General features: G+C 41.3%; 1 protein-coding gene across 3 annotated transcripts in view; it reads right to left on the bottom strand.

The window, feature by feature from the left end:
- Positions 1-17314, bottom strand: part of LARS2 (leucyl-tRNA synthetase 2, mitochondrial) — a 121556-nt gene that overhangs the window by 33283 nt on the left and 70959 nt on the right. For all 3 annotated transcript variants that reach the window (XM_090050439.1, XM_090050440.1, XM_090050442.1), the window contains 3 exons: positions 16201-16484; positions 12061-12159; positions 8310-8447 (listed from right to left, as the gene is read on the bottom strand). In XM_090050439.1, the coding sequence (XP_089906565.1) occupies positions 8310-8447; positions 12061-12159; positions 16201-16484 (521 nt within the window). The remainder of the gene's footprint in view (positions 1-8309; positions 8448-12060; positions 12160-16200; positions 16485-17314) is intronic.

Raw genomic sequence — 17314 nt, 5'->3', positions numbered from 1 at the left:
TTACTTTTCAGTATATGTTTTTACAGGATTACGCACGCTACATTATCTCCCTCACATGAACCAAAGGAGAAGACAGGTGGGGAAAAAAATGGATCTGGTGAGCTACTTTGTTCTGAATGGAAAGACAAAGAAACAACAGCATCTTAATGTAATGCTGATGCAAATGTTGTGACAGAATGTCATGGCTAGGCCTCTTGGCTTTGTGGATGACACCAGATAAACAGTTCAACTCTTAAAGGTCACTACACTCAAATTGATTAATGATTCCAGTGAAATAAACAGAAAGGTAATATGAATTATTTGTCATAATATGATGAATGACATATTTCAGACTGCAAGAGGTTTTGTTGCTGTGCAGGCCTGGAGCAGGGTTTTAAGGTACATTCCAGAGAGGTGACTGGGAAAGTTGTTTGACATATCACTCAAACACAAACTCTAAGAGTTGCCGAATCTGCAATCTGACTACTGACTTTGGTCATGGACACACACAGCACTTAAAACAGTTTACATGTGGCTTAAATCTGAGGCGACCAGACATACAAGCCTTTTAAATCAGTTTAAATCTGCCTGGAATGGTTGAAAAGTGTATTTGAAAAATCAAGCACTACTGGAACTGGTTCACTGGGAACTGTTCAGTGATCTGTTGAACACAGATGTGAAAAAAATCAGACCCAGCGGTTTAGCAGAAGAGGAAGTGCGTCAGTTTGACCTGGCTCACCCAATGTCTGTATAGATCACGTGCTTCAGTGGGTTATGGGGGCTTCGGGGGGGCTATGAGGGCTTTGGGGGGGCTTTTATTTTATAGGTGATTTAATTAGCTATTAGATAAAAGTGCCAAAAGGCCCAGCTGAAGTACGTGATCTATACATTGTTGGGTGAGCTGGCTCAAACTAACGTGATGCTTCTTTCGAGTATGCATTGTGCTTGGTGCAGGGGCGTTCCAAGCTGAAAGTAAAATGCTATTTTGTTTAGTTTTTTCATGTCTGTAAGCAACTCAAGTGTTCTGTGACACTGGTCTGGTCACTTTCAGTTATCCCATACTGCACTACTCTTCACTTGCCCCCGTAACTGCTGCAACTGGCCCCTCTAGTATGCAGCCAGAACTCTAGTGCTCTGCGGTTTTTGGCACTTTTTTCAATCAATTGGCTCCCTTGCACTGCTTATTCAACAAGATTATCTTTCTAACAACCAGCTGTGGTCCCTACTAGATTGGACTGCACCTCCTCCCCTCAGCCTCTGGGAACCAAAAAGTGTAGTATCAAACACTCCTTTCCTGGCACCACCTGCCCATCCCCCTACCCCCTCACCAAGTCTGGTTAATATACTGCAGACTTTGGTCAACTGCAGGCTCCTGAAGTTTACTGAACTTATGCTTAGGAAAGAAATAAAAGCAGAAAAACAGATTCCCCCCACCTCCTGGAACTCCAAAGCATGGATGCAGGCACACCCAACCCGCTCCTACCTGCCCACTGCAAGGCATGTTGGGCTGGGTGCTTCATACAACTGTGAACAGGTTCCCGCTCAGTAACATTTTGAATTGATTCAATTGCTGTGCGTCCAGCCCCTTTGATCTTGGCCTACCCTCCTAAAACAGCTGTTTTTCTATACAGGATATTTCAATGGGGTGAAGGACAAACATGACTGGTAGGCAGGGAACTTGTCAGTTTGAACACATAGCACAGAGATGAAAGTCCTGCTGAAGAGCATGTTCTGTTCTGTGCAGGGATAGTGGAAGACTATTACCACGCATATAAAGGACTTGTTGAGAGAAAGCTGGAGGTACTCTATCCAGCTAAAGCACTGATGAATGATGAACTCATAGGAAGAGATAAGTTCAGAAGTTGTCTCTCAAGACCTCTGCTCCTTACAAAGCTAAGCCTGTGTTCCTTGCTTCCTTGACAGACTTCAAAATGCTTAGATTAGAAGAACAGAGTGCCCACAACTGATGAGGAAACCTGAAGCAGCAGGTGTAGATCCTGAGCAGGGGATTACGTTTAGGTTTCAGAGTTCCGTAGTCTAAAATGGTTAGATGAAAGTATCCTACAATGTATGAAAGGACATGAGCCTAGGAGTATGCTGAGAAATGCCATGGCTAAATGCAGTAATTTGCCCTAATTGACTTGGAAGGTCTTTGCTTCACAACACAAATAAATAGTAAGGAAAACACTCAACATCCACCAGTTCTTACAATGGATAGTCAACTGCCTGAATAATCTCCGCGTACAATTATAAAAATCAATTAATGTTTACAGTGAGCTCTTCTGAGGTCAGAGTGGTTGCCCCACAGCTGTAGACTTTTTTCTTATGTATTACAATGTGGTATACTGTTTTGAAAATACAACATAAAGGAATGCCACCTTTTCCTGTAGTCTTATGGTTGTGCTATTTAGCACTCTCACAGCAAGTAGGCTTGTACAAATAAGTTCAACTATGTACACAGATTTTTCTTCTATTCTGTAAAGTGGCTATCTAAAAACGACACCCTCTCTATGCCATTTTCTCATTTTGAGCATTAAAATCAAATTTCTTAACCTAATTAAAACCTGTTATTGCTTTTTAGTCCTTCAGGGAGAAGAAATTGGATTCCATTTAGGCTCATTTATCAAACAGAATTGATTCATATATTCCAGTGAAGCACTACATTTGAATCTTACTTACAGTAGTGAAACTCCCACTAGAATCAGTGCAGTTGAACAGATGTGCCTGAGGGTCCTATTTATCCTCCTGAATCAGTGTTATTGGAAAAAATGAGCAAGAAGAACATAGCTTGACAGGATTTTTTAAAAATCAACTCCCTTTTCAGGCATCTTTTTAACATTAGATACAAATATTAGAGGTGCACTGATACATCGGTGGCATATCGGATTGGCACTGATAAAAGGAAAATTAACATTATTGGCAATTGGCATTTTTTGGCTGGTATAGCCAGTAATGTCACCAATAAATGCTGTGTGCATGTGCAGCCATGCATGTGCGCCAGCAATGCAGCCTGGCGGCTTGAGGAGTAGCCTCCTACTGGTACATCTGTGGTGGGGAAGGGGCATTGGAGGCACAGGTTGAGGCCTCCACAGTGATGGAGTGGGGTGGGCGCAGAGGCTGCCCAGCCAGGTCACTGAATGTTAAAAGTAAATTTCAGGATGTCATCCTCTCACTGTACTCGGCCTTGGTGAGGCCACAGCTGGAGTACTGCATCCAATTTTGGGCTCCACAATTCAAGAAGGATGTTGAGAAGCTTGAGAGAGTCCAGGGGAGAGCCACGTGCATGATCAGAGGGCAAGAGAATAGGCCTTATGATGAGAGGCTGAGAGCCATGGGACTCTTCAGCCTAGAAAAGCACAGGCTCAGGGGTGACCAGGTCTGCCTATAAGGGGTACGGCATCAGGATCTGGGGAAACATCTGTTCACCCCAAAGGAAACCAAGGGAAAACAAGGACCAATGGTCATAAACTCCTCCATGACCACTTTAGGCTGGACATAACTCCTCCGTGACCGTTTAGGGTCGGACTTGATGATCTCCAAGGTCCCTACATATGAATCTATGAAACTATAAGAAAAAACTTCTTTACTGTCCGAGCCCCCAAGGCCTGGAACAGACTCCCCCCCAGAAGATGGGAAACTCCCTTTTTGAGAGCATGGAGGCAGAAAGGGATCTTGGAGTCATTACTGACTCCAAGATGAACATGGGCCGTTAATGCGAGGTCACGGTTGGAAGGGCTAAACGGACCTTGTCGTGCATCCACAGGTGCTCTAGCAGGGCCAAGGAGGTGACCTCCCCCTCTATGCAACACTGGTCAGGCCACAGCTGGAGTATTGTGTCCAGTTCTGTGCGCCCCACTTCAGGAGAGATGTGAACAACATTGAGAGGGTCCTGAGGAGGGCCACCCGCATGATCCAGGGACTACAAGGCAGACCCTACAATGAGAGACTGCGGGACCTGAACCTGTTCAGCCTTCGCAAGAGAAGGCTGAGGGGGGACCTGGTGACAGTCTATAAATTCACTAGGGGGGGACCAGAAGGGTTTGGGAGAGACCTTGTTTTCCCTAGTGCCCCCTGGTATAACAAGGAATAATGGCCACAAATTGTTGGAGAGTAGGTTTAGATTAGACACCCGTAAGAAATACTTCACAGTTCGGGCGGCTAGGATCTGGAACCAACTTCCAAGGGAAGTGGTGCTGGCTTCTACCCTGGGGGTCTTTAAGAGGAGGCTCGATGCCTACCTAGCTGGGATCATTTGAGCCCAGTTTTTTTTTTCTCCTGCCCTGGCAGGGGGTCGGACTTGAAGATCTATAAAGTCCCTTCTGACCCTACTTCTATGATTCTATGACCCTCGCTGGCTTCCTGCCCCTGGGGCAGAGGGCTGGACTTGATGATCTTCAAAGTCCCTTCCAGCCCTAATGTCTATGAAACCTATGAAATGTGACCCCAAGAGCGGGGCAGAGCCATGGACAGCTCATTTGGGTGGTGTGGGGAGAGGGGAGTAGGAGTGGCTCCCTGCTACTGCGTGTACCCCCAGAGGAGGCCTGGGGGGCATGTGTCCACCCTGGATAGGTTGGATTTGTGCACAGGGGCAGAGGTGGGCTGCCTGCTGCAGGCTCAGGGCCATAGGCTCCATCCCACTTCCAGGGTTGCATTTACCATTGTGGCTGGGCAGTGCCTGCCCCTGCCCTACTCCTTCCCTCACCAGTATGCACCCCCTCACACCCGTTTCCTTCCCCACACCTCTTCCCCTCCACAGACTTATCAGCAGGAGGCTGCTCTCCAAGCTGCCGGGCTGCATTCTTATAAACTGACTATTGGATCAGTTGGTTGGATCGGCTACTGGATATGGCTGGTTAATAATCGCCATCATATTGGCCAAAAAATCCTTATCCATGCACCCCTAACAAATACCTCATTTTACTTTAAAGCATATTTGCTGCTTAAGTAATGAACAACCCTGCAGTACCTCTGTTGTCATGAATACTGTGCTCCAAGAGGACAGAGTTAAAGGTATCTCTGAACTTGGCATTTCTGATAAAAATCTTCAACCTAATACTGCATTAATATTATATTAAAAATCTGTTAGTCCAGATTTTTAAAAAACATCCTTTTTAAATGGTTATTTAACAGATTTGTGAGTTAAAATATAGGAGTGAAGCGACACAAAATATTATGTAGGCAGTTCCTCAAGACTTGTAATGGTATCAGTTAATAGTCTTTCATAGGTGACAGCCTACTTAGTCAGATCCTATGAGTGGACATCAAACAAGGCAGGCTACTGTTTACAAAAGCTCATGCCTCTCTGAACCTGTTGTCGCTGAAGTGACACTTTGCTCTACCATGTTACCTATACAGAAAAGCTCTGAAGTTCTTTCTTCTACCAGGCGCAGTATCTTAAGGAAACAAAGTGTTGGGGACCTCAATCTCTCCTATACCCCTTATAATAGAACCAACCTTTGGGAAAACAGAAAGTTGTTCAGGGAGGGGCTAACTGAGGAAGTTCTTCTTTTGTGGATGTGACATCCTTCTGTTCTAGACCATCTTAAGTCTCCACCCTTCTGTGAATGGTCTTTAAAAGGAAGTCTTTAGTCAGGTCAAAAAGTGAGACTAGAAATGTTTGCTGAACATCAAGTTAGCAAGACAACAAACATTGTTTTCATTGTGGGCCATTTCCCTGGTAGAAGTGCTCAATGGAAGTAGAAGCCATCTATGGTCAAATGACTATGTAATAACCTATAGCAGGGGTGCTTAACCTCTGGCCTGTGTGCAAAATATGGCCCGTGGAAGTGAACCGTGGCATTTGACCTATGGGGCTCAAGATGTTTGGTGGCCAGGAGGTGGCCCTTAATACAACGGCCCACCTGCCCCATCAAATTCTCAAATGTGAAGCCCTGCATGGCCCATTGGAGCTGGGCTACAAACCCGTCCCCCACTGTGGGGCCAGAACACAGCCCCACCTTCCACATCTGGATCAGGGATGGGCTATGCCGCCTTCCTCTCCCCTGCCCCACCATGGGGCTGGGTGGGGCAGCCACGCCCACCTACCAGGCTATTTTGGGGGCCCTTCCCCACCTCCTCCTTTCCCATGGGGCTGGGTTGGGACTAGGCTATACTCCCTTTCCTCCACAGGGCCAAGTAATGCCTCTATCCCTCTAGAGCTAGCTTGGGGCCAGGCTGCCCCCCCACGCCCCTCTGCACAGCTGAATGATGACCACTGTGCCTGCCCTGGGCACTGGATGAGGACCACTGGCTGAATCCATCCCATAGGCAGGTGGCACACTGTCCACCCAGCCCAAGGGGAGAAAAGGTGACCTTTAGGATCATTTTAAAGATTCAAAAGGCTTATTTTCCTCAATATTTTTTCTGTTTCATGGCTGCCTGAAATCTGATTTGGTAGCAGAAACAATGTGCCCTAGAGAGCTCAATGCCCATAACGTGTACAGCAATTGTTCTCTTTTACGTCATGCCATAATCTGTGGACTCAAGTAAAGCACGGGGACTTCACAGGAACGGCAGGCTAAGAGATCACATCAACAGTGAGCACCGGAGGATTACCTAGTAGAAGCACAATGCTACATTGTGCAATAGGGCTGTGTCTGTCACTCTCACATACCTTCCCAGCTGGGAAGGGCTAGTCTAGTTCATTTCCTGTCTTGTCCTTCTAGTATGCACAATGAGGGCAGGTTTTCCTTCCAAACACCTCGATGGAGAGGGGGATGTCAAAATGAAAGTTTAAGATGAGTCAGAACATGCAGACTCACATTCCCTACGTCAAAGATTACATCTACCATCCTTAACTCAGAGCCAACTCCAACCCTCAGAGAAGGAAAGTGATAAGGCAGATATTATTTGTCTGCAATGGAAAAAGCAGATAAAGGAAAGAAATTCTGCTATCAGCTAAATATATTTTCATATATTTAACCAGTATATATTTAATATAGGTTTATATTATTGGGAACTATTTCACACATTTAAGCGCTAATCCTGCAAAGACTCATACAAATGCTTAACTTTCCACACGGGAAATTAACATGACAACTTACAGTGGACAAAGTTAAGCAAATTGACATTAAACAGCATTATTCAGTCAACTTTGGCATCTTTTCGTCTACAAGAGACAGTGGATATTGCAGCCTATGACATAGATGATTTGCAATGTCTCACGTGACTGAATAGTTCAATCTAAGATCTGCATGATCTGTGGCAGTGGTTACAAATGTATATGACATGTTGGGTGGTTTGGGAGCTACTTGCTTCCTATGAGACCTTTTCTCTTCATGCTGTTGGAGCCAATTTCTGTCATGGATTTTGATGCCCTGGGAAAACATCAATGATGACAGTAGACAATGATGCCACTTGTTACAGTCACTTGCAAAGGTTTCCCATTGGTCAGGATTGATTCCAAATGCCTTCATCTCTGACTTGCATGCGTCTTTGTAGCAAAGCTTGGGACATCCTGTTGCTCTTGTTCCTCCTGACAGTTCTCCGTATAGCATGTCCTTGGGTATGCGTCTATCTTCCGATCTGCTCAGATGGCCTAGCCAGCACAGTCATCTGTGTTTGAGTAGGGATGTCACACTTGGTAAATTTGCCTTTTGAAGAACCTCTGTGTTGGTAACTTTATCTTGCCATTTGATGTATGTGGCATAAACAGTGCAGGTGAAAGCTATTTAACCTTTTCTCTTGAGGTGCATAAGCTATCCATGTTTCCCTACCATACATGAGAGTGCTGAGTACGCAAGCCTTGTACACTAGCATTTTGGTCTTGATGGTAAGCTTTGAGTTGTTCCATGGTCTTTTAGTTAGTCTGCTGAAGGTGGTGGCAGCCTTTCTGATATGAACATTAAGTTCTTCATCCAGTGAGAGGCTGATAGTAACTGTAAAACGTAGGTAGCTGAATTTCTGGACTACTGCTAGCTGCTTCTCACTGAGGATGATTGATGGATCTCGTGGAACCCCCTGTACTAGTACAACTGTTTTCTTTATGCTGATAGAGAGAGCAAATGCCTGGCAAGCTCTTGTGGGCATTAGTTAATCATATATGTAAGTCTTTATAGAATAAGGGTCTAAGGCCATATGTAACCAATATGAAACCTAAGCAAGTTAATTGCAAAATGCAAATGAAACATATGTAAGTAAACAAGAAATAGTAGTAGAAGCTGCAAAAAACCAATCACTCATCAGAGCCTGACAATCAGGAAAATGTAGGCTTACACAATGAAATACTCAACCTGCATAAAAGTATCATTGATACCCCTGGGGGCCAATGAAGTTATACATGTGAAACCTGAATGAGTTTCCATAGACTGTAACAATCTAATAATGCTTACTTGGTTTTGGTCATCTTTTGATCATGACAAAAATGGCTGAAGAATCTAGCATAGTATAAATGCAAAACTGCATGTTCCTTTCCCCCAATGTACAAATCCACAGGCATCCAGTAGTCAGCCAAGTCTTTATTAAAAGGCCTAAAATACAAAACAGAAGCGGTACTATAAATAACGTACATAATTGTACAATAAGGTATAATGAATAACTCATTAGCCTTTAATTGGAAACAGCTGTTTAATCTGAGCTCCATGAATATTTTAAAATAATTTTTATTTTTCTACTTGCTCCTTTTAATTCAATTTTTTAAAAGCCTTCACATGTGAAATTACAAAATCTATTCAAGAATTTTATAAAGCTATAGAAAAGTAGATCACTTTAATGTGATTTTCATACATTTTAGCTGCATTACTTGGATTTCATATGCATCACTTACATACGTACAAACATACTATGTATGTATTTGCCTGTTTATTGGCACTTTCCTAAATATGGTGTCATTACTTTATCTCTTTTGTGTGAAACTAATAACTTGTGAAATGTATACATATATATAGCTGTATCTCTCAAAAAACATATGACAACTCTAATTTTAAACTACTCTGCTGACTTCACTGAAGAAAAATGTAAGGTATATGTTGCAACCATTAGAGGGCAATATGATATTTTATTATAGCATTTCAAAACTTATTCTGAACATTCATTTGGAGCATCATAACCTGAAACCTCAGAAAAACTGTACCAGTTCTTTAAAAAAAAAAAAAAAAAGATTCACATCTTCAGGGTGTATTTACTAACCTCCTGCAAATAACTGCCTCCTCAAGGCAGAGTTCAGAAATTTACTTTCTGAATCATTTTGGTTAATTAAGAAAACTGAGGGTTTTTTAAAATGTATTCTATTAAGTATGCTTCCTTATACAGCCATGACCACAATACCAAACACTGGGTCAGAATTATATGCATCTTTAAATGAACTAATCAAAACCCCAGAACTGACTGTTGTTGTATACAGGGTTTCAAAATAGACATGAAATTTCCGTAAGTCCAGAGGGCTCAGATTTGGTATTCAAATTTGACTGCGTGGATCAAAAGGTCTGTTTATATGTATGATGGTGATTTTAAACAGATGTAGTTAAGCCAGTGCAGAATCAGCATGGATACTTTCATTTTAGTATAAATGCAGATAATGTTTGGTTTAACTTAAGTCCACAGGAACCCATTTAAATGAAATTGAAATCAAAGTATCCATACAGGGTTTTTCACTGGTTTAACTAACTTACTAAAAAAAATATGTGTGGAAAAGACCTTAAAGTTTAAGTTGCAAACCTTGATCCATGCCCATGTGCTCTGGAATTTGTTAAACTATTTAAATTTATTTAAAAGATATTACCTAATGCAGTGGTTCCCAAACTTTTTGAGCCTCAAGGCACCCCTCCTTAACATCTTTGAATTTAGCAGCATCCTGGTTAAGAATCACTGAACTAGAATCTAGCTGATGCCATGTGAGGGCATTGGAGACAAGACCTTACCCTGCCATGCTCTACTCTTTCCATTGCCTGCCCCCTCCTTGTCCCTGGTTCCTACCTGCAAGCATAGCTCTGCTGCCAAGGCTGCTCCTCCTCTCCCACACTAGTGACAAGAGCCATTTGACTTCACAGACCCTCCTGCCAGCCCTGGTAGTATGGAAGAAGCATGGGCTGAGGAACAGTGATGCTGGTGGAAAGAAGAAATGTGCCAGGCTAAAAAGCATGGCTCTGCAGCCCCACATTTTCCCCCAGGAGAACACGCTGCTCAAAAATTGAGGTCAGCAGCCGTGGGAATCCCCAGAGGAGCAGCTGCAGGTGTCCTTGCCCATGGGATGCTGGAGCAGGCATGGGGTGTTGCAAGAGTGGGGGAGGAGAGTGCTTACATCCTCACACATGGGCCAGATACCACAGTACCTTTGAAAGGATCTCACAAAACCCTAGGGTGCTGTGGCACATCAGCTGAAAATTACTCCTCTAATGAAATACAAGCAATGTATGAATTCAACATCTAATACACGGAACCTTTCTTATACACCTGTATCTACATAACCAAAAGTCTTGGCTCTTCCTCACCCTGTGCCAAGAGAATCAACCTTAGTATCCTATGCTGCAAAAGATTACAAAAGAAACTAAGCCGGCAACCAAACCATTTAAAAGGTTTTAAAGACAGAGTTTGTTTTAAAAAGAAGATCCAGCAATTTTTTTAAACAGATAACATTTCTTAACAAATATGCATGTTTAACGTGGTGGTCATAAACTCTAAATCAGAAAATGACAAGTAAAGATTAGATGGATCCCACCATATACGTATAGTAGTTCCTTACATAATTCTGCTACATGGGAAAGTTAAAGTTATCTGTGTGATGGACTGAGCTCCTAAACAAAAATACAACATATCCAATTTACTGCTGTCTTTCTGTCTACCCAATGGCTCTTAAAAGTATTCAAGAAACAGTAATTACTTGCTGGCTGTCCAGCAACTGCATGAAGCAATCTAATCTGGCAAGCCTATATAAAACATGTTTCTGGACAGCTGAGTCAGCCACTGTGCAGAACACTTTAATGCCAACTATGACAGAACACCTCAAGGGGACAATCAGCTTATTAGTAAGTTAGAATATAGAGTGAATAAACAGCTAAATAACTGCCCATCTTGCCATACTCACCAATACCCAGCATATCTAGAGTCTACCTTTTTAATGATGTATGTAACTGAAATAAACAGCATAGTACTAAGATAATACTTCATATTAGTACTTGACCTCAATTAGCAGTCTTGGCTACTGTAGTTCATAGTTTCAAAGTTTCATAGTTGTTAGGGGCTGGAAGGGACCTTACAAATCATTGGGTCTAGCCCGACTTGGGCAGGAAAGACTGCTAGGATCGGATGACCCCAGCAAGATGGGTGTCCAGATGTTTGTTGAAGATCGCCAGGGTTGGGGACCATACCACCTCTGTGGGGGAGCCTGTTCCAAACCCTCTGCACTCAACTTGTGAAGAAGTGTTTCCTTATGTCTATCCTAAGGTGATCTTCAGTCAGTTTGTGCCCAATGTTTCTTGTCCTCCCCTGGGGGGCTTTGGTGAATGGATGCTCCCCCAGACCCTGATGGGTCACTGAGGGAAAATGTCCCATTGACCACTTCTTGCCAACTAATTGCCTCAGTATCAATCGCAGAAGCCATATTTTCAGATAATAAAAAATGGAAAACTAAAGTAATTTTTCAAATTAAGGAAGTTCCACTTATTGTTCCCAGACTTAGCAAATGGAAAAGCAGGTGCCTTTTCAAAGTCACAAAAAAGACTTCAGTTTATTACTGTGAAAGCAGTGATCAGCATCACTTAGCAAAATTTTAAAAAGGTAAGAGCTGTGGTAAGCAGTCATCCTTAATAGCTCCTTCAGGTAATAAAGTTCCTTAGTTTACCAGCTAAGAATCTCTTGGACTCCCTGTCCCACAGTGATCTTTCAGGAAGACTGTGTACATTGTCTCTCAGCTTCCAAGCTAGTAAAACAACTGTTTTCAAACTCTGTTTTCACCCATCCCCAGAGGATACCAGAACTGGATGCCATAGCCTTAGGACAGTTCTTCCTAAGTTACTTTGTGCTGTATCCAAGGCCAGGCAGCATTCAGAAAACCAGGGCTCCCTGTTATTTCCCTTTCTTTCACTTTATAAAGCAGATTGGCCTACGTGACTATGTACCTGTTTGCAAGATGCCTAGATGCCTTACCTATCACAGTTATGAGGGTCAGTGTATCTCAAGTAATACCAAGCAGAATCAACAAATGTATCCATGGTGTCTGTTTCACGTTTTGCAGGTCCCTTGCACCTGGCCAACAAAGATGAAGAGAGAGTTTTGACACAAGAATAAATGGATATAAACTGGTTATGAAAAAATGTAGGCTACGGACTGAAATGTTCTTAATACTCAGAGCAGTGTAGTTCTGTAACAACTTTCCAACAGGGGTAGTAGAGAAAAATACCCAGATAAACCCAAAATCTATTCAGTTTTGAAGTCTAACTAGATAAATTAATGAACAGGAATTATATGACATGATCACCTAACAACAACAAGCGTTTAGGAAGTCCCTTCCAGTTCTATATCCTTTGGTGCTAAACATTCTTAGTACTTCTAGAAAGGAAAAAAGGGGATGTTTTTTCTTACATTTTAAAGAAATGAAAAAATATTATGCATGCTCAAAAGTAAAGAAAGCTGTTTTACCATAAAATATCTGGGTACTAAATCATTATATGACCCTTCCCAGTAGGGAAGGTTACATTCGATTGTTTCTGCTTTGATAGGAAGGACTGTTGTTTCTGATTATTTGAGATTCCTCCTAAAATCCCCAAGAAAAACAAATCTAGTTTAATTTCAGCTTTTATTGAGATGGGTCAAGTTTCTCCCAGTCATTGTAATACTATTTAAATTTGTGAATACTGCTGTACAGAGAATCAATATTTGCTAGACATTACACTGACAGCATATACAAACAGTTTCAAAATCAGAAATTAATATCTGGACAAGTTTTTCATTTGTTTCCCACTTTCAATAAAAACAATTTGCTTATGGGAACAAATAACCACATTTAACTAGGTTTATTGCAAAAATTCAGCTTTAAAATTATAGCTGCTAAAGCAATGACAAATTTATAGAACAAATTAAATTTTACAACCTAGGGTCAACATGTGCGCACTATATATAACACAAAGAATGTCAGCTGGCTGTTTAATACTTAAATGATTGTATCTTTAATTCATTAGCATTCCTGGAAGCTTTAGACAGCACAGCATGTGGCTGCCTGTCTGACTGGCAAAGCAAGCTATATGCAGCAAATTAAACAACATTTTGAGCAGAAGTCTTGGTTTCTTCTAACTTGTGGGTGTGATTCTTGGTGTCATTTTAGTGTATAAGGAACCCTGTACACATGGGGAGGTTGCTTTGATGAGCTACAATTATAGTTAGAAGTCTGCTTGCGTGTGCTCAAGCATACTCCAGCCAGTCTCCACATCTTGTGTATCAGTGTCCCTGCACTTCAAAATGGTGAAAGGTTACAGTCACAAAATGGTGAAAGGTAGCGGGGGCACTTTTAACTAAAACTTCTTGACAAACTTTAGTTAAAGCACCTCTACTGCTATTTTGAAGCATGGGGATACTGCTACACAAGATGCTGTGGACACTTTAATTAGAGCAGCTCTCAGAGCCACTCTAACTAAAGCATTCCTCTCCCGCCCATCCCTGGAGCATATGTAAAAATTCCCTAAAGTTTCATCGTGTTCAGGTTCTGGGACACCCAAAATATCACCTCTCTTTCTGTGAAAGAGTTCATTTCAAAAAAGGCATCTGAGATAAAAGTCCAAGTTGTAATTATGGAGGATTGATGTTTGAATAGTCTTGGTAGAAAGCCTTTACTTTCCTTGCTCACTGAATTTTTTCTGTGGACCTAAAATGCATGTTGCAAAGGGCTGGACTGGCAAAGGGCATCAGGTCAGCAGCCCAGACTTTTCTTTGGTAGCTGATAACTCATGATAAAGAAACTAGAATCCCATTAAAAATCTCCAGGATTTATGACTGTGATCATACACTTCAGAAGGTGAGCCAAGCATAGGTATAGTCATGTCTGTTTGAGTCTACAAACACCTTGAGAGGGACAAACTGCCTCTTTTATCTTGAATGGTGCCTAATGAAAATTATTATCCATACTCTTAACTTAGCCAAGCAAAGAAGACAGAAGAGAAGCAATCTTATGAATGCTTGCATAATTTGTAGTAAATAGGGAATGCTGACTTGTGAGCAACCTTTAGAGGAATACCAGCACTTTTTTCCTCCAATCTGGTCTCCGTGCAAAACCAACTGCCATTAACAAATTTCTACTTCTGTGTGAATAACAGTACTGACAGAAACAGGTTTCTTGTTGCTCTTTTACATTAAAGTGTCAAATATATTAAACATCATATATATACCCAGAGATTTGGGTAGTGCACTCTTTACAAAATAAAGGTATTACATTCAAACAGAACCATCTCTCCAAGAGGATACAGGGACACTTTACAGCTACTAAATCAGAATTATACCTTTCTCAACTCTTAATGAGCAAGGCTCACTAGCACACTGACAGCCTGGCACTTCTTCACATTTGCGCAGTGTGGATGTCACTGTACTCTGGCTACCCAACCAGCCAAGCAGAATATAGATATTTGTACAACCAGGGAAAAAGTATTATGCATATTTTTCTACTGATGTCTGGTGACAGCATCAGAAAACTACTTCTGTATACCCACAACACATGACCACGCCAAGCTTCTTATCTCTCTGCAGCCTTTTACTCCCCCTCCCCAATCCCTTTTAAAAACAATTAATCTGAAAAGGAAGGTAAAAGTAAGGATGAGAATCTCCCTCAAGTGGCAAAGAAAATCAGAGCATTCATATTAAGAAGACTGTGCACAGGTAGAGCGAGACAGGTTGAGGGGGTCAGACAGGCAGGCACATTGACAGGAATACTGAAACAGCAACCACATGAAGCAGTCAAATTAACAGTAGCTCAACATTGGTAAGACATTTTACCTTCAGTAATAGGCACATCTTAGGCTAATGAACTGACCCAGTATACTGTTGTTGTTAAGTAAGCAAGAACCATTAATAAGTTTTTACACATATTTGCTATTGAGATCCTGCAGAAACAATAACTAATTGGTGAAGATCAAAATCATTAGCATTCCTTCTTCACAATAAAGTCCTTTCCAAATTTAAAATCGGTAAGAAGTCTGGAGTGCAAACGAGCACCTTTTAGTAAAGATTAATAAACTTAGACTTGGGGACATTCTTGAAAGCTCTATTACATATTAATTTAGTGAGATGGCTGTGCAGCAGCCATACTCCAAAACATGCTACTGCATGTCATGTAAATATGCATGCCTAAGACAGCACATTTTTTTAAAGAAAATGTTTGTGGGTGCATTATTAACACAGGTCAACCTGTTCCCAGACAAGCACAGATCTGCTGTATTTAAGGCTCCTCATTACAAATAAGAACCACATTAATATTCTAAACTTTAAATGATCAGGGAAAGCCAGAAATTCACAGCTCTTGTCCTATGAAAAGTGGGAACCTTACAGATACTTATGTATCTTGTTATTCTACATGGTATCTTGATAATAATAATCCTGGCTCTGTTGCCAACAGTGTTCTATAGTATCTGACAAGGAAATTGTCTCTAACAGATACTTGAAGATGCCAAGACTGAGCACAAACGCTAATATATCCAACACCTAATATGCCCAACAGACAGAACAAGAGATTTTCCAAACTAATCTATATCCTTCTAAATCTGAACAAGATGTTTCCTTTCTTAAAGGGCTGGGCCACAAACTGTATGATCACAGTCTGAATTAAGGATGCATAACCTTTTAATTCTTCCCATTTGCATCATTTGCAGCTACAGTATACAAGTGCCAAATATCTGAATCTTCATAAAATATGAGATTATATGCTGCAGGAGAACTACCATCTTACCTTTGCTTTTGGATAATTGGTCCAAAAAAACCCAAACAAACAAACAAAAAAAAACAAGATATTTGTGTTATTTCCAAGAGCAAATAAAACAATAAAATATTCCCTACAAATTCTGCTGTTGGAAGCCAAAGACAAATTTTGCCATATCAAGCAAGAAGTACTGTAAAGAAATGAAAGAGGGAAAAACTATTCTCTCTTTCCCCACTTATAAAAGCAATAAATTCTCTCTCAAGGAGGTATTTATCAAGCAACAGAATTAGTATTATTCTCTTGAGGTGCATTATGGTTTCTCACCTATGCTGCAGTCAGGGACTGCAACACTGTGGCTCAAAGAGTTACAGGAAGTAACACTTTCTTACCTTGGGCATAAACAGTTCATCCACTCTGGAACAGTTTGTAGAAGGGAAATTCCCTTCCCTGTAAAGGTGGTTACATTGGGTAACACCACAGGTAAATCCTCATATGGCACAGGGACAGAACCACAGGTCTGACAGTGAACTATGGGAATAGGTGTTCCCCAGTATCGTTGTCGAGATATTAACCAGTCTCTTAATTTGTCACTTGTTAGGTCTCCACCTACTTCTTTACTTCTGGCCTGTTGGGTTAGGGCTTTCAATGCTTCCTGCCTAGTCATGCCTGTGAACTGACAAACAAATAAAAAGGCAGATGAACTTTATGCTCTTCCCAAAACACCATTGTTCATGTACTTAGCAGATATGTAAGAAACTCAATCTATGCAGAGATGCTTCATGTAATATCTATTTTATATGCCCTTTTATATACCTTATGCCTATTTTATATACCCTTGGCCCTCACATGTGCATGACCATATTTCTGTTCAAGAGTACATAAACAAGTTGCCCTTGACGGGCTGAACAGGACACTGCTGAAGAGACCCCATTATGCGCTTCTCGTCCTTAATGGCCAGATATCTGCAATTACAATGGGTTATCTTTTGTTCACGGGACTTGCTTCTAGGCATCTGGAATATAAATATTCCAAGGTAGAGACTGGAAGTAAATCAGCTTCCCCCTTCCTGGTCATTCTAGTTACTCTCTGCCCCCCCCAGCGCTACATTTTAACATTTGGGCCTACCCCTCTCAAATTATGGCAGACACTAAACCCATTTCCTTTTGAATACTTGCAGTTGTCAAAAGGACTTCAATGTTATTTTAGAGTTACTTCTGTTACACAGCTGTAAAACTACTAAACTGGCCTACAATCAACAATTTCCAAGAAATATGAGCAAAAGGAATAATAAGCTAATATTTAGTCTAAAATAAATGTCTAAATAAAGAAGAGGAATAAGCATTTGGCAATTCTGTACATGGAACTCATTCTTCCATCTACATTGTAAAATTCATACTAGTACAGTATTTTCTTCTCTTAGATTTCCTCTACACTTCATATGTAAGGCACAGTTAACCAGGTAATCACTCTTAAGTTGTGACCTAGCTACACGTTCAACCAATT

This window comes from Crocodylus siamensis, chromosome 5 (genome assembly GCF_052110815.1).
Source record: "Crocodylus siamensis isolate JL-2025a chromosome 5, ASM5211081v1, whole genome shotgun sequence".
Taxonomy (NCBI): Eukaryota; Metazoa; Chordata; order Crocodylia; family Crocodylidae; genus Crocodylus; species Crocodylus siamensis.
The sequence above is the reverse complement of the archived record's forward strand: the minus strand, read 5'-3'. Positions and strand labels throughout refer to the sequence as shown.